This window comes from Strix uralensis, chromosome 2 (genome assembly GCF_047716275.1).
Source record: "Strix uralensis isolate ZFMK-TIS-50842 chromosome 2, bStrUra1, whole genome shotgun sequence".
Taxonomy (NCBI): domain Eukaryota; kingdom Metazoa; phylum Chordata; class Aves; order Strigiformes; family Strigidae; genus Strix; species Strix uralensis.
In genome coordinates this window covers 42730229-42748064 of record NC_133973.1, presented here as the reverse complement: position 1 = coordinate 42748064, position 17836 = coordinate 42730229, and the positions used below count along the sequence as shown (strand labels likewise).

Here is a 17836-nt window from a genome sequence, read left to right as displayed (position 1 = left end):
CTTTGTCAATATATTGAACAGTCACACAAAAGATTTATATGGGGAGGACTAAGAAAATCTTTCTCCAGGACCTAACGTCTTATGCCTATAGGCTGGATGAGACACCTGTAGGACTGAAAGAAACCTGTGCAGGTCTCGAGACTTCTTCACTTCCTCCTCTTTTCTGCACAGGGAGCACCAGTAATAGCAGAAGTGCTTTATGTGTCCATCTGTATCCCTAGTTGCTTAATTCTGAAGCAGATGCTGGGGAAAGTTTGGTGGTGATGGGAGATGTGATAATCACTGTGAGCACTTGCACTGCGGGTTCTGCAATATTCCAGGCTGATAGGCCTACCAGAGAAAGTCAAAAGCTTGATTTATAGTATCATCCACCAGGAGACAATTAGAGTAGATAAATAGGATGGGGGGAAAGTATTGGCCAGAAGGCTGAACAGCATCAGAAAGCATACTTTTCCATTTATCATATTGATGTTCGGTTGTCATAAAGCTTGTGACAGATACCTAAATTATTGTTTTGATGGTTTTTCCTTAAAAAACAATTGGGTTTGAGACAACACTTATTAAAGTGTGGAAGATGAAATGGAATATTTCTGTACGAATTATAGCAAACATTTTAATTGTTTTTATTTTCCAGATCGTAGCCGATCTGAGATAGATGTGAGTGAATCTTTCTCTGAAGGAAATGAGGATACTCTGAGTATAAGAAGCAAATCTGTACCTAGTGCCTTAGATCAGGAACTGGTGAGTTATAAATATGTAAATATTTATCTGGTAGAAATCCTGTTTGTTCAGACTTATGAAATCAGCACTGTATGTATATCTATGTAAAATATAAGTAATGCAGAGCATTATTTCAGGGATAATTAATGAGTTTTAAACAGCTTCATCTTCTGAGTATGTTGGCTATAGAATGATTCCAATGATTAGTTATGGTTATAGTTTGTTATTGATTTACTGTTTTTTGAGTTTACAGGTGAAAGAAATCTGGCCTGAAAATAAATTTCAGGTACTATATTACACATGCTCCAAAGTTCTGATAATTCATACTTTCTTAGATTTTAATTTGGATGCTGAGAAATACTATACTTTACAGGCTTTAATCTTTGTCTGGTTTTGATTTTCCCCTTAAATATATTTTTAGCAAACGAAGCCCCAGCTTTCTGTTCTGTCACTGTTGCTTGCCTGCTCTTCTTGTTCAGTGTTTTCTCCCATACATCTCCATGCCTTTTTCTATGTATTCTATGGGCTGCTTTTCCTGAAGTGATTCACAGCTTCCCTCTCCTCTTATGCACATATCCAAGATATACAAGTTGCAGATGTGCATCAATGCTGCAAAAGAATTTCTAAGCTTGTTAAAATATGCATGAGGGGGGAAAAAGTTATTTAAATAGTTCCTCATCTAATCACAGTTTGTTCTGAAGTTTTCAAATGTGTGCTTGTAGCTTAAAAAAACCCCATAACCCTGTGTGTTATGGTTTATGTATTTTGTCTATTGTCACAGTCCTTCCCTACCATCTGCTCTTTTCAGAAGAGCATTGGCCATGGGAGAGGGTTCCCCTTCTTGTAGCATTTGATACTTGTGGCTTGGTGGAAAACAACGTGTTGGGATTCCCATCTGTTTCTTGGATTGTAAGCACTCAGAGAATTTGCCTGCAGCATTGCTTTGTTTGGGTTAATCTTTAAGAAAACAAAAAAAGCTCTTCCTGTGTGTCAGATTTTTGTGGAAGAAAAACCTCAAAAATAAGTGGTTTATTTTTTAATGTAGTAAAGAAAAAGGATGTGTTCATATTAAGAAGCTGGAAAATATTGCAGAAGAAAAGGATAAGATAAGAAAATACAAACTTTAAATGTTTTGTATCAGTTTTCTGCTCTAATTGTACAGGGTGCAGTAGTTATCACTTAGGGATTTCTGTAAGGCAGGTGCCAGAGATGCCAAGTTCAGAGTGGTTTTCTGTTCTTTGTTTTTTTGTCTTCCTCTTATGCAAAGGGTTGCTTTTGTTTTTTCTTTTTTTCTTTCTTGCTGACTCTGAATGAAATTTCAGATTGCATCTCAGCAACTCTCTAGCTTCTTTGCTAACGCAGGAGACCTCTCTTGTGGCATAACTTTGATTTAGTTGCTCCGGGGTCTGTGAGAGTGCTAATTCCCGTTTAAACTTCATTCATAACAGGGCACAGAGATCTCTGATGCTACCCATGTCTGTGCTTCCTTAGTCTTAATGAAATTGATTGCATTCATCACCTTCAGTGTTACCACATTTTTTTAGAGTAGTTTGACTCACAGGAGTCCTTCATATTCATTATGGATGCAGTGTTTTGAGATAAAAGTTGTATGCCTGCTGGAGTTTTGTTTATTTGGTGCTCAATGTAAGAGGCAAAAAGAAAGATACCTGATAAAGATAACAACATCTCCTGCAGCCTGAGAAAAGTTATACCTCCTTTTCTCTTGGGCGGCTGGTGGAGCTAGCTGAAGTCCTTCAGTTTCGTGCCTGGGTGATGGGAGCTGACAGCAGTGGTGTGGGAGATGCCACATGTCAACAGGATACACAGATTGCTGGAATTTATTTGCTGAAAGGGTGGGAAAAGGCTTTTAGCCTCTTTGCTCCCAGTTTTATCAGGAAAACCCATTATACAGAGAGATCAGCTTGAAAATTGAATGGGTATTTTGCTTTTCTAACTTAACATTGCTCCTGATAATGAAAAAGGACAACCCCCAGAAACCTACATAGTGTAGTACATATTTATCAAAGTGTATGGGGAACCAGTTATATCTAGTGTTGTGTTCAAGTGTGAGCACCTTATCTAGAGAGGTGTGTGTTGAATTCCTGACCAAGTAGTGTTCATTACATGCTCAGATGCTTTATTAGGAGTTAATTGGATAATGTTCATTTTATAACCCCCACTGGAGACCATGAGATTAATGTCCTACTAGCTCTAACTTTAATAAGCTAATAACACTAACCAATTATGTAGTTGCAGTTCTGCAACACCTCCTGAGAAACATAATCATTATGGTGTAAAATGAATTAAGAGCATAGGTTAAATGTTAACCATTTTTTTTAGTTTTAGCTATCTGCTTGCAGACAAAAATTGGTAGTTGGCTAGCTGTTGTTAGGACGGTTAATACTTAAGTGTCTAGACCTGAAACGCCCCAGCCTGAAGATGTTGCCCTTTTTTTTTTTTGTCCTGTATTTAATTATTCAGCAATAAAAATGTAGCACTGTTTATTTTAAAGTCCACAGGTATGTATACAACAGTGTAAAGAAAGAGTTTTGCATGTGTTACCAGATCTCCTTCTTCCTGTTGTATGGGCAAGAAAGGAAATTGTGTATTCTTGTGCCAAGTTTTAAACTTGAGCACATCACCTGAATTCTGAAGTCAATGTGGAGAGTAGAAGTGAAGGGTGGGGTGGGTTTTTTTGTTTTTATTTTAGTTATTTTTTTGGTTTTACTTTTGAAGGATTCAGCTCTCTATCTGTCTCCCTGAAATAGTGTGTTCTGTTGCGCCTAGGTCTCCATGTACTTTTTCCTTAGAGTATAAAATATTTATGACTTTTTTTTCTGTGAGGTGGTAACAGTGCTCTGAACAGATTAGAAAGAGAAAAGAGCAGCAGAGGAAGCTCATTGTTAAGAACCTGAAGAGGAATGTTTGCTTCAGTATGTAAATTTTGGTCCCAAATAGAGTGATGGCTTGTCCTCGTTTCCCTCTGCTCAATATTAAATATGCAGTTACAATTGGAAAGTAGTAATAGAAAATTTTGCATCACTTTCAGCTGGTTTTATTTCAGTTCAGGCACTGGAGCAAGAGAGAAGAGATGTAACAGCTAGGTTTATGCATACTAATGATAAATGATCTGCAGATCTTTACATAAACTGTGACAATTCAGCTCTCCAGCAGCATTTCTTCTCTTCTCTGTTTTTCCTGATTAGCATAGAAATCTTTGAGACTCCTGAATGTGAATACAGTACTTCTCTGCTTAGTTTAAGATAGTAAGAGCAACTAAGCAATAGAGAGTGAGGTAGGTCACCACGTGAGATTTTTATAGCTGCAGAGCAGGTATAAAGAATTTGAACTTCAATTTCCATTTCCAAGTTGAGCATTCCATTGACTTCCATTAAAACTATAAGCAGAGTCTTTCAAAATACATTAATACATTAATACCTAATACATTAAGAAAATGCTTGAAATTTCCAAGCTACACTTAATAGGATGATAGCTGTCTGTTGCAGTTTTGTTCTGTAACTTTTACTTAAAGTTAACAGTCCTATTAGGACCATCAACCAGATTTTAAGTTTCTTTTTAGATTTTACTTTATTGCTGTGTTTAAAAAGTGAAAACTAAAGATGTTACAGTTCAGTCTTGCTTACTGAAACTCAAGGATATATGTGAAGCTATGCAATTACTGATTTTTCCTCCATTTTTTTAATTATTAAAATAATACTGGAATTTAATTGTTTTTAAAACATGCACATCAACTGGGTTATTGTCTTACCCCTCAAATATATTAATTGTGTATGATGACAGGACAAGTGTGTAGTTTGACAGTAACTCGGGGCTTTCAGCACTGCCTCTTAGAAAGTGGGTCTGTATTAATGGTCCTGTTCACAAAATCGTCGCCTGTCACCAAAGACAGCGTGAAAGGGTGCGAGTGTAATGCAAATTGTGTGCTTGTCCATTTGTGTGTGACTGATATAAATATGGATAATCATTGGAAAACTGGATTGCTGGATGTTAAAAAATGTGTCCCGTAAAAACATGGAACCAGGACTGTAACCAAGAAATCAATCATCTAACGGCTTCTGGCTACAAATGTCTTCAGGTAAACCAGTATCAACAATCTTCTGGGTCCTGGTATTGGACCTTAATTCTTTCATTTCTTTTGTTAAGATTCGAAAAATTCTCACCACATCCCTCTAAGATTTCCAAACCTGAATTCCTGAATGCAAATAGTAGTAAGTAGAATAAGTTAGTTCACATGGGATTGTCAGTAGGCATGGAAGTGGGTTTTGTTTATGTGCACAGTTGCTGGCCTCCGGAATAAGATATGAAGTATGTGTGTCAAGTTTTTTAGTTCTTAAAAAATTGAGCCCTGAAACCATAACAGTGTCTTTTCCCCTACACTATGTGCCTGTGCAAAGATGTGGAAAGTGTAAATCAAAATTTTTCTAGAGATTAGAATTTTGAATACATCCTGCACCATGTTCCTAAAGTGGAAAATACATGAAACAAAACTAAGCGACAGAGTCTGACCAAACACAGACCAGAACATGATGACTAAAATGCCTGTTTGTCATTTAGGATTATATGGATGAAACAGAAGAAGATATTGATGACATAGTGGCCTCTCGTTATTCAAGGAAACATGGACATTTGACAAGTGGATTATCAACAGTAAGATTCTGAGTAGAAAACATATGCATTTTCCTTCCAGAAAAGACCATTGTTCTTCTAAAAAGTTTAACTTCGTACCACTTAGCAGCAGATCATATTTCATCCTGCACTTGAGAAACATCCTTTGACATTTAGATAGTTCTTCTGTTATATTTTTAATGCAGTTCAAAGCTAAAATGCTGTTATCTGCAGCGCATGGAAAAAGAAAACCATTTTGCATACTCATCAGCAGATTTCCTCACATGCTCAGGTTACTACCAAGCTGACGTGGAGAAGGCAAACCGTAGGTGTTTGCAGTGCATGACTTCTCAGCTTTGCAGAGGAGCACTTAATTTACTTGAAATGAATAGAACAAGGCTATTTTGGGATCTTCCATCTCAAACCACTTTCTGATTGCTGAGGTTCTTGGGACACTAATACTTGTCTGTGTGTTTGCATACATACCACTTCTGTGGCATCATTGTCTATCCCCCAACCCAGCTTCCTCTGTTCTTCATGATATGATTGCTATGCCACCCACATCTCTTTACAGTGAGGGGGGAGATACTTGGGGATTTTGGTCAGCGACAAGTTTTCTACCTTCTACAATAATGGTAGTATTTTTCTGTTACATCCTTTTGTTTCTTGTCATACCCACAGACTATATACTGTAAATCAGAAGTCTGAGTCTTGCAGTTGTCTAACTGTTGCAACTTAAAGTTGGTTTTAAAAGGATAGCTGCATTTTCAGGTTGTAACAGGTGCTTGAGATGCAACAGAATTGGTATAACGAGCCTTACGCTGTTCATTGATGCAGTCTGTTATTCACTGGGAAAGAAAATGGATTATAAAAGTAGCCTTTAACATGTCTAGTTTATGACTACCTGCTGTGTACCTCATTTTTGGGATCTGACACTTAAGATGTAGGCAACTGACAGCATCTTCAGAAAAGCTGAGGAGTCAACTCTGGCCACTCTTCTTCATGACTTGTGCCTAAGAATACCTCTGGTCAGCATGTAGGGTATCAGAAAACTGCAACAAACTGCAGGTGGAGCATGAGAGTGTTGAAGAGGATGGAGAGATGAGGAGTCTGTATGCTAAAAGGGAAGAGAAAATTTGGTCCACAACAATAACAATGAACTGTCCTTTCTCGACTGCATCCCTGTTAGTCCCCATACAAGCAGGGCCCAGGGAATGCCCACTTAACTTCTTGATCCCAAAGAGATAGAGTTGGCTGAGTCCAAGTTTGGCTTACCTGTGGAGGAGAAAGGGCTGAGAAAATTGCCATCACAGCATTTTTGGTATCTTAGATCTGGCCATCTGTGCAGGCCCTTTTCCCTTTTGTTTTGTGTAGTTCACAGAAACAGACACAACAGAGGTGGTGTGGCACTTCACACCAAATCTGACTTGAACAAATGTAGCCTGTTGACACTGGTCTAATTAGACCCGCCTGAGGTTGGCTGTGACTCATTGTCTCCAATGCTTTCTGGTCCCGTGGATTTTATAGACAGAATTGTTTTTATTTCCTCTGAATATTGATATGAGGGTTGCAGGTACTTAAGTGCTTTCTCCGTTTCAGCCACTAATTGAGGAACTGCATTTAGAGAGCCTTCCCTCTGTGTGCTGTAGGCAGCATTCTGTCTGTGCATTGGGTTTTATCTTTTGCTATAGATTTTGCTTTGACCTTTTTCTTAAGTAAAGCACAGCTTTTCCAGTGCTGTAGGTTTGAGATAATCTCACATCTCAATGCTCTCATTTTTCGGTATTCACCATGAGATGATTTTTAATGTCACTGCATGCTATGTTAATGGCGAAGTTGCGAATGGCAAGCTGCTTCTCCCTGCAAGAGCAGGTCAATTTTACAGGTTCTTTTTTTTTATTCCCCTTAAGTGTGTGTTACTAGTTACTAACATTCCCCCTCTCTCTTATTTTTGCCTTTACTCTGCTTGTTGTAAGCCTTTGAGCCTTCTGCACTGTATGGATTTTTTTCATGGACTCAGCTGTCAAATGACCATGTACTATTAAATCACGTTGAAATAACATTACTAATGAACAATAGGCTCTAACTGCATGGTTTTTCTTTGTTTTTTCAAATACAATAATTTAAAGTACAGTATGGGTACTCTGACAATAAGCATTTGATGGAAGAAATATCTCAAAGGCTAAATATACTTGAAATCTACCTGTAACATGTGTGATCAAAAACAGAAATGGAAAGTGACATTGAACAGGAACTGTATCTCAGCATTAGGGTATTTTTTTTTGTAATTTCCCAAAGCTAATACATGAACTGTGTATTTACTCTTCCTTGCATCCTTCACTGATTCCTCTACTAAACATATTAATGTGGTGTTGTCAAGATCCATCACATCAGTAAAACTGAATTGTTCCAGTGCCTTACTGCAGTGATAAGATATGATGCAAAACAAACAGAATTCTTAGCGAGGTACTAAAATGAGGCTCCACATCCTCCATACCTGGTGATTGTTTACTGCTTATGAAACTGGAAAATGAGTAGATTTCTTAAGGACATTACATTTAGCATATGTAATGTCCAGTGTAAACGCCACAGAACAGAATCTGTGGGGAAAAAAAGTCAAGTATATCAAATACTTCTACTGAATTTGTGTTATTTATTTGTGGTTTGTAAGCAATTCAGAAATTGTGTTTGTATAAATTCTAGGGTCAGAGGTCATCTGTCTGTTTAGGACTTTCTGTGGGGTTTTTTTCCCAATCATTTATCTCTTGCTGCCCACTTACCTAAAGATCATGAAAAAGAGTATTTGGATTCAGTGGAGAACAACTCATCTACCTCCTGGTGTGGGTATAACCTTGTTTGTTTTCTAAAGGGGGCACACAACTTGTTACTTTCTTGTTACTGAGATAGTTTAGGCATTTTGTAGCACATACTGGGACTGTTCACTAACAGTGTCCAAGGATACCCATTTTCATGTATGCTAGAAGTGGAAATGCATAAATGGTAAAGGCTGAAATTTAGCTCGAGGCATATTAGGAATAGGAGTAAATATAACATGTTTGTCAGTGCTGTTGCTAATTCACCAGTAATTTTAACCTGTCCTGTTTATGGAATTTCAGCCAATTTTACAAAGGAATAAAAGGACAAGCATTTTTCTTTTTTTTTTTTTTTTTTTTGAACAAAGGATAAAGAATGCCATCAGAAATACAAAAAGCCACCCTTTTTTGCTGTTTATTATTCCTACGTGATGTATGTATAATTAACTTTATGGATAATGATTGCTTGTTCTGGTTTTTCATGTCTGCAGCTGTTTTTACCATATTGACACAGGTTGGCGTATTTTGCTGCAGGGGCCTTAGGCAGGCTGCTCAGAGTTGTGTTTTGCCACAGACCAATTCTTTGTGTGTGGTTCTTCCTCTTGACTGTGTTCTTCCTTCCTCCCTGCAGCCGATAGGGAAGGAGGTAGATCAAGATGTAGTTTCCCTTGAGCTCGTTGATGAGATTTCCAAATACTGCTCTAGCAAGCAGAGGGGGGGAAATGTTCAATTACTATATTTTCCCAATTGATTTTTTAATTGAATATTACCCAATATTCAATTACTGTATTTTTTCCCCAAAATGTTTACACATATGTGTGCATTCTTATCCATTCTTACAAACTCCGCAGAGAAACTGCAATTTCTTACAAAGGTGCCAATCATGCAAATACATGAATGCTTAGCTTTTGACTAGTTTAAGTGAGAATTGACTTCATGCAGCCATAAATGAGGACAAATCCAAATCCAATCCAAATTCTAAAATGTAATTAATTTATTTTGGTACAGCAGATACTTCATTTCTATTTAATTACCTTGAGCCATGTGTCCTTCAATACTTGAAGTATATGGAAAACACTTAGATTTTCTCTGACTTGGTGTGATACCTTTTTCTTGCTTGCTATGGCTTTGCAATACAAACTTCCTTTACCTGTCTATATAGGTAAAGATTTATCACTGCGTTTATTTTTTCTTATTGCAGCTATCTAATGCTTTTTTCTCTTGATCTTTGGCACTGCCTTCTTTAAAGAACTCCTCAGAAGGCTCTGACAGAAAATGGACGTATTTAAATGTGCCTGAAACAGACGGTGATACTGTGAGTTCTGAATCCTCTGCTTAGCTTACTTTTAAGGTTTCTCTCTCTTTTCTCCCTTTGTGCTGAAGACTATACTTGTGTGTCTTGCAGTGTTCCTATGTGTTAGGATTTAGATGGTTATATACGTTTTTGAGCAGTCTTGCTCAGTGACTCAAAAGAAAATGTGCACCAGACTTCTTGAATGGCTTTGGTTCTGATAGTGTGCATATTGCTCTGGTTTTCTTTAAAAATATTTAGTTCTTTCCTAATTGTAATCTTTTGAAGCGGAAATCCTCATAGCAATACTCGGTATGGTATGAGTGAAAAAAGAGACTGCGGGGTGATATATTACGCTGCAGTGGTAAATTCTGTGGGATTTTTGCAAAACTTTTTTGGCTTTAGGAACATTTCTGAAATGGTGGGTATGGATTTTGGTCATTCTTTCAGAATTACTAATGAGAGGTGGGTGTTGATTTAAACAAACATGCTTTTATACCATCTCCATTATGGGGAGCATCCTTATAAGTTACTCTAATGGTTCTGTCAGCAGTTGTCTTATGAGACTCAGTAAAAATTAGGTGGACAGCTGAACCAGAAAGGTGATTTTTTTTTATTTTTTTTATTTTTTTTTTAAATATTACTTGGAACTTACGTGAGCTTACAATTTATGTAGCCTGTCTGCTCTTCGGTTCATGCATGAATTAAATAGTGGTAATTTAGATTTAGTCATATTTATAAATAGCTTTGAGTCTTGCATGGAAAACATCAACTGTCTAGACATTTAAGTTATTACTAGTTATAGTTCTTATTCCCTTTTACATCAAATACAAGCAAGTGGTATTTCTGTTCTAGGATATGTCTGTTTTCATAGCAAGTCCTAACAAGTGTGTCAATATTGCAAGGCTGTGACTGTATGAAAAAAGCAGATTCTGGAAATAAGTAATTTGTTTAAGCCTCTAAGTCCTTTTCCTCTCCCCCTCCAGACTAGCATTAACAGCATGCTGAGTGTATATAGTGAAACTGGTGACTATGGCAACGTGAAGGTCAGCGGCGAAATCCTTCTCAACATCAACTACAGCTACAAAACAGGTGCCCTCAGCATCCTGGTAAAAAGTTGCAGAAACCTGGCCATTGCAGATGAGAAGAAGCAAAGGACTGATCCGTAAGCACAGAGAAGAATTTTGTTTTAGGCTCTGCTAGGGATGTCCTTAACTGCGTCACACGCAGTGATGTAGCCTGACATTGTGATAAGAACCTGAGAACTCATAGGATCCAGTTGCCACAAGCCAGTGTCTTGATGATGGTTGGTTTTGGATTCCCTGTGGGAAATGCATTTTCAACATGTTTCTTAGGCCGACATGTGCCAGTTCTGGGGAAATAATATTACTTAAATTATCAACCTGTTTGATAGCAATCTCTGCAAAAGGGCAGACAGTATGAAGGAATGGAGAGGCTGAACCGATTTCTTACTTCTAGAATCAAAACAAAAGTATATGAGAGGAGTGATGTTTTGGAGGGAGGAAGGGATAGAGATAACTTTGGTTTCACACATCCATTGATTCACTTTGTACGGACCATGTTTTCTGGGCTTCTCATTATAGTTTTCTGTATAATATGCATATTTTCTCATCAGGAATTAATAATTAGTGTCTCTAATCATGTGTAATCCTATCATATGCAAGGGCGTTTTTAATTTTCTTGTATTTTCAGTGTATGTGTTTTCATATGTAACCAGTTGGTAATTGTATACTACAAAAAGGAAAGTGTTAGGAAAGCTTTCAGCATTTCTGAGGATGAGTAAATTGATTTAGCTCTGCTTTTTGTTATTCTGATCCTATCTGAATAATATTGCTGTGTTTGTAGATAAAGGCTGCGCCTTTCCATGTTTCACATATTCTCTGTTACATGTGTACATTGTTTAGACTGCAAAAATTAATTTCCTTGTATGTTTGCAGCCATGTCAAGTCTTTGCTCAAACTGGCCATTTCTACTCCTTGCTAATAATTTACTACTTGATCTGCAGGTATGTCAAAGCATACCTTCTGCCTGATAAGTCCCGCCAAAGTAAACGCAAGACCAAAATTAAAAGTAACTGCACGAATCCAGATTTTAATGAAACACTGAAGGTGAGAACACTGTCTCTCTCTCAGGCTGTGATGAATGTTCAGATTGTGTTCACAGGCATTTTCTATAAGTGTTCCAATATGAGGATTAGAATTTGGAAGAGATGCCTCAAAAGAAATGTATTTAAGCAAAACTGTCTAGTAAGCCTATGAGTTGTAATTTCTGGTTCAGCAATGAGGAAGTGTTTTTGTCTGGTTGAGCTCTTTATAGGTAAAATTTCTATTAGTTTCCATAGATATCTTTCAAAACTGGTGATGTTCCTGCCTATCCTGAGCTCACAGATATTAAAAGCACCTTAAAGATTTTGTAAGTCCTAAGTTAGCAACTGATGCTGAAATAGAGCTAGATTAAAATTTCCCATCCAAGTGATTTTTGAAAATAACCTTTTGCAGTAAAATCTGAATTTGTCTGGAGGCTTTAATTTACTTTTAAAGCAGAACTGACTTCGATAAGAAAATGCCAACATCGGCTTCACTACCTGCCTTCTTAAAAAGCCATGGTGAAGTTAATTCTCTGTTGCAAAAGATGACAGATCACTCCCTTGAGGGCAAGTGGAGCAGAGCGCCCAGCCTCTTCCTTCCTTGCCTTTTACCCACATCCACTACAGAGGCTGAACTATTCTGAGCTCCACACGACCTGCTTATTCACCTCCTTGGCTCTGTGGTGCAGGTGGGAATGGCAGAGTTTCTGCCCAGTCCACTGCCTGTCTGGCACCTGGACCACAAGACTCCTGGTGATTCCCCCTTCCTTGTCGATTCACAAGAGTTATCCCAGCTGGCTGTCACAAGGCCGGAAACTCTTTTTACTTTCTCCTGACATACTTTTTTTTTTGGTAATTTCAGTGATGTTTTAAATAAGTTTCTTGTAATAGAGGCTAACAGATGTTCCCTGGCCAGTATACTTGACTTAACCTGGCTACAAAACCACTTTGCAGACATACACGCTTGATCTGGCCAGACTGCTTGCCAAGGGAGAGTCTCTTGTATAGCCTCATTTTTAAATGGTTTATAGTAAAGTTAAGACTTGCTGAACTGGAGGGAAAAAAAAAAAAAAGGTGTTAGACTCTATTTAGCAAGGAACATAGCACTAAACATGTTTGCTAGTAGGGAAGTTAGTGAAGACAGGACCTAGCAGCTTGCTAAAAATGTGAATTGTAACAAAGAGGGCTTACTTGAATTGTGAGTAGGTAAGCAAGAGCTACATCTCTTCATCCCAACTGTTACTACTGTTAGAAAAGAAAAATAATTAAATCTGTAATTTCCCACTTTGATTTATATTCTATTGTTGCTAAATATGACATCTCACAGTGGAACTGTTGCCATCTAGGTTTAGGCACTGTAGACAAATCTATACATGAATACTCTACTTGTGTGGCTTACCAACTGACTAGACTGTTTCAGCTTTTGGAGAGTATGTGTTTGTGTTCAGACGGTCTTGATGCAAAAAATGGAGACATCTGGGTCTCCTCAGCTAACACTAGGAGAAGGGTGAATTTCAGGGAATTAACGGGCCTTTTGCTAAAAGCAGAGTGTGCAGAGCTAGAATTCCAGATGTTTTTAATTTTCTGTGTATTTGCTAGAATATGATGTTTCTTCAGAGGAGTTTTTTAATAGCTTTCAAAACCAACAGTGGTTACTGAGACACTTGGTGAATGCTTTGCAGATGCAGTTTTACTTGTTTTCAGAACAATTTTTCATAAGTTACAAAGATAACAGTTGAAAAGAAGAGGGGGACACCATTTCTAGAAAGTAGTATACAGCAGATTCTCTTTAGAGATGAAAGAAACTAGTGAGGTTTCTTCTTACAAACTAAATTTTGACATTGATCTGCTTCTTTTACATAAACCTATAAGGAATTAAAAGGATCATAGTTTTAAGCATTGTAGTTTACGTTATAGTCATAAATACCCAATAAATAACTCAGAAAAAACTCAATCATGATCATTACCATTGGATGCATACTGCAAAGAAGAGAGGTTTAGCATTAACATTATGAACTTTCTAGCTAGAACAATCTTGTTTGCAAAGAAAATAAATCTCTTTCATGCTTCGTTTGTTAGCTGCTGTGGGCTTCGTGAAATTGAGCTAGAGCTGTAAAAGGCTCCATGGAAACTATTATTTATGCTTATTCTGAGAGTTTCTTTTTCTCTTTTTTCTGTTGATAGTATGTCATCAGTCACACACAGCTAGAAACTAGGACCCTGCAGCTTTCTGTCTGGCACTATGACAGATTTGGACACAACAGCTTCCTTGGGGAGGTGGAAATTCCATTAGATTCCTGGAACTTCGAAAATCAGGGCGATGAGTGGTTTGTGCTGCAGCCCAAGGTAAGGGTTTCCAGGGGCCGGTGAAAGTGTTGCAAAGCAAATTTAGCAAGGCTTAGTTATTTTTCCTTTGGAACGTGTTTATAAAACGGTGACTTTGAGTGTCTAATATGGTAATAAAAATAATATCTATGTTCTTTATTCAATCAAAACATACTGGTTTTAAAGCCTTCATGAAAACTTTACATGTGATTGGCTACTTAAAAACAAACAAGAAAACCCCACCTTTTAAACAAAGTATAAGTTCATCTTGTAATAAACTGCAGTGGAGAAATGACCTAGTAAAGAAATTGCTTGGTTTTTAAAATTAGCATGTAAACCAAAGGACTTCTCTACCATTCCCCCCTACCCAACCCTTAACAGTTTATTAAAGAAATAGATATTTTTTGTTTCAATTCAAAGTGCTTCACACTTTTCAGCTGTAGCAAAATGACTTCTTAGTCTCTCATTCGCCTTAATTAGGAAGGTGCAAGATAAGGCTTCTCAGAAGGCAAATCTGGTCTGTGAAACAGGACTTGCATTATACTTAGCTAAAGATAGGATAACTTCTGTCTCTAGGCCACCCCCTGCTTTGGCAGAGGTGTTTATTTCTGGAAGAGATTCAAAGAGCTATTGTAAACTAGAGGATTAAGAGCTTTTGCCTTTCTTGCTCCTGCAGCAGCCAGACTCCTGAGAAATTTCAGTGGTTTAGATTGCCATTTCAGAAAGTGTATTTTTCTTGCTGTAGAAAAATCCAATGTTTTATTGCAAGTGATGTGGAGATAGACTCAGATTACTTGTTTGGTCTGTGTTCATTATTTTTAAGGGAATGGTGTTACATTCAGGGTTTTAGGAGGGAGTGTTTGATTTGTGCCTTTCTCTCAGGTGGGAGATGGATCTGATTGTTGTATAATTAATTTCTAGGTCTAGCCCTTTGTGAGGCTTACAGCTAAGGTGTCGCAAATTTATACTTTAGTATATAATTTGTCAGAAGATACATAAGGAAATTGGTCTCTTCTTTGAACACTTACACACCTCACACTTTTTAAGTGACAAGGAAGATCATTCCCAGTTTCCTAGTTCAGCTTTGTTAGTAAGGGTGACCATCAGCTCTTCCTTCATGGTCCAGACAAAGTGAGACCAGGAAGAGAAGGTGACTAATGATGGCAAACATGTTTCAGTCAGCACTGTGGCCAGGCCAGGATTAAACCATCCTCCTCACAAGCTTGCTTTGTGTAACTTATTTCTGGGTCTGCTCTTGAAGTAGAAGAAATGTCTACTGCATCTCTGTCATAGCTCTAGCTGCTGTCAGATGTTGCCCATATTTAGTGCCCATCAGTCTACAACAGTAAGATACAAATCTAGTATTTGTTTTGCTTGCAGTTTGTATGCAGTGTTGGTCTGAAATTGAGCTTCTTATCATGCAGTAGTCTCTTTGTCATCTCATTTCAATCTTTGGGGATTTGTGTGTGTGTGGTTTCTTTTAATTCTAACACTGGGAAAAAAAAAAAAAAGTCATGCAGCTCTCCTGCTCAGGAAAAAAGTAATGAGGCGCTAAGTGTTTCAGATATTCCAGCTGGAAGGTGTTGTCAGATTATTTCCAAACCCATTAAAAGGATTTTTAAATGACTTCTTTTTTACCAAAGAAAGCAAACACAGAATTGGTCCTGTCTGCTTCCTAAATTGTTATAAATAAAGTCTCTAAACTTAAAATACTGCTAAGATTTTTGATCAGTACAGGAAATATTTTTTAAAAAATATAAATTATTGCATTTTGAATTTTAAAAAAAGCACAGGTTAATACACATGCAAATTCCATGCTGTTCTCCCATATAATCTGCCTGATAGAGGCAGGAATGGCAGTGAAACATTTCTTGGGTTTTATTACAGCTCTTTATTTGTTCTATCATGAGTCATTTAGCTGCTTTAGTGAAAGGGTTGGAGACTTTAAGACCTGTTTCTTCTGTGAGCATTGAATGTCTGTTTTTAAAGAGAGTGTGGTTAAATCAGAAAAAGAAGATAAAATAGTTCTGTGGTTAAAGAGGGGTCAGATTCTAGAGCCATGTTATATGTGGGTTTGGGGGGGAGGTTGACAAATTGTTGCTGACGTAAGAACTTATACCATCACTTGTCTACCAGTAGAACAGAAGAAATAATCCTTGCTGCCTTTATGGGAAACTTGATCCTAAACTTGCATAGTTTAGACCATAAGTGAGCTGCCTGACTGGCAAGATTTGGATGTTGTGCAAATTATTCCACAACCATTTACTACAGGTTTTCTTCTGTCCTCTGTTGTAGCAACTGACTTCAGACAGTGGTGGAGACCGGACCCTTTTTCTCAGAGTCAGTGCAGGAATGTCTGTGTTGCTGTAAAAGTGCTTCAAAGTCTCAAAAGGGCCATGTTGTTATCACCAAAATTGCTTTGTTCCCTGTTCCATCCTTGTGTACAGACTTAGCACCACTGAACGTGGTTAGTGCCTTAGCCTGGAGTCTGTGATGTGAAGGCAGTGCTGACTCTGTGCATATCACTGTATGTATTTCTGGTGGGGTTTTTTTGTTTCTGTTTTCTCTTGATAATAGAATTTTGACCTTCCTGGGGAGTCAGGAAACAAGCTGAATGCATTTCAGAGAAATACTGTCACTGATCAGACATTGGTCTATAAGTAGTTTTTTAAAGGCTTGTGGGGTACCTTGGTGTGTGTGTTGGCACTCAAGGGCCCTCTCTCTTTATACATGTGCTTTGTCCCTGTTGAGAGATCAGGAAGATTTGTTGATTTGGACCCAAACCTAAGTACTGAAGCATGTACAGAAATGTGAGCATCTGAGTAGTCCCACCTCCATTAGTGGACATCACTGATCAATGTTAGCATGTACCTGAGTTTTTCATAGACGTGATCTCTAATGTAAATGTGCAAAACTTCTTTTTTCACTGCACCTTATTTTTCTAGAAGTCAGTTTGAACTGGCATAACATGTTCTCTCTGTGTTGCATCTATTGTTTTTAAAATGTAGTTTCCAACTTCTTACAATGCGAATGGAAGCTCAGCACATGTCACTGAAGGCCTAATGTTCTTTTAACAAGGGTGCTCCGAAGAGCACTGAATGCATTCTGTTTGGGCAAGAGTGAAACATGTGTAAAACAAAAAGATGCAGAAATAGTAGCTGTGTAGAAAATGAAAAGGACACTGGGAATAAGTTTTCAAGGAATTTTTCTATTTCAGAGCTGGACTCTGCTCTCTTCACTCGCCTTGGTTCCCCACACCTCCGTTCCAAGAGAGACTTGGGAGTGACTCCTCTAAAGTACACTAAACCAACTAAGGTTTAAAATCCTGATTGGGGGAAATAAGGGCTGAACGTCAGCTTAAATTAGCTACAGTTTATATGTCCAGAAAGAAAACTAAGGTTTTTTTCTGTTTCTTTGCTTCACTTATTCATGCTAGATATCTCTCTCCTCTGTATGTTCACTGAACAGTGTCTAATGTCATGTGGCTTTATTCTTCTGAGAGCTTGCATTCCCTAGCTCATAAAGTTTTCTAAAAAAGTGATTTGATTCGGTCTGGAATGTCTAATTATCTGAAAGTGGGCTGGTATGTCTTGATATGTCTAAGAAGTGTTTCAAACACTATATTGGTACAACAAAATTAAAATCAAAAGAAGGTGAATGATTAACTTTAGCTGGATTCCTGTATTGTTTGTTTGTTTCTTTCTTTTCAGGTGGAGGTTGCAACAGATGTTGGGCTTCAATATAAAGGAGAACTGACAGTTGTTTTACGTTACATTCCCCCAGACAGAAACCTAATGCTTCCTCTAGGGCAGTTTCAAGGTAAAGCAAACATTAATGGCAGCATATGATAACATCCCTCTGAGTATTAAAAATCTGCACCTAGGGTGAAATAATGGTATTAGTGAAGGTTGAAATCATACTTAAATATACTAGTTGTCTTTAGCTGTGGAAATT

At 37.7% G+C, this 17836-nt stretch overlaps 1 protein-coding gene across 8 annotated transcripts in view; it reads left to right on the top strand.

Moving 5' to 3' along the window:
- SYTL5 (synaptotagmin like 5) overlaps positions 1–17836 on the top strand; it is a 160415-nt gene that overhangs the window by 131476 nt on the left and 11103 nt on the right. For 5 of the 8 annotated variants that reach the window (XR_012627509.1, XM_074858549.1, XM_074858547.1 and 2 more), the window contains exons 9-15: positions 635–741; positions 5296–5388; positions 9409–9474; positions 10437–10615; positions 11477–11579; positions 13742–13903; positions 17593–17701. Coding sequence is in view for 7 of the 8 variants with exons in the window: in XM_074858549.1 (XP_074714650.1) it covers positions 635–741; positions 5296–5388; positions 9409–9474; positions 10437–10615; positions 11477–11579; positions 13742–13903; positions 17593–17701 (819 nt within the window). In the remaining variant the exon portion in view is untranslated. The remainder of the gene's footprint in view (positions 1–634; positions 742–5295; positions 5389–9408; positions 9475–10436; positions 10616–11476; positions 11580–13741; positions 13904–17592; positions 17702–17836) is intronic. The other 3 variants (XM_074858552.1, XM_074858551.1, XM_074858553.1) reach the window with 3 other exon arrangements.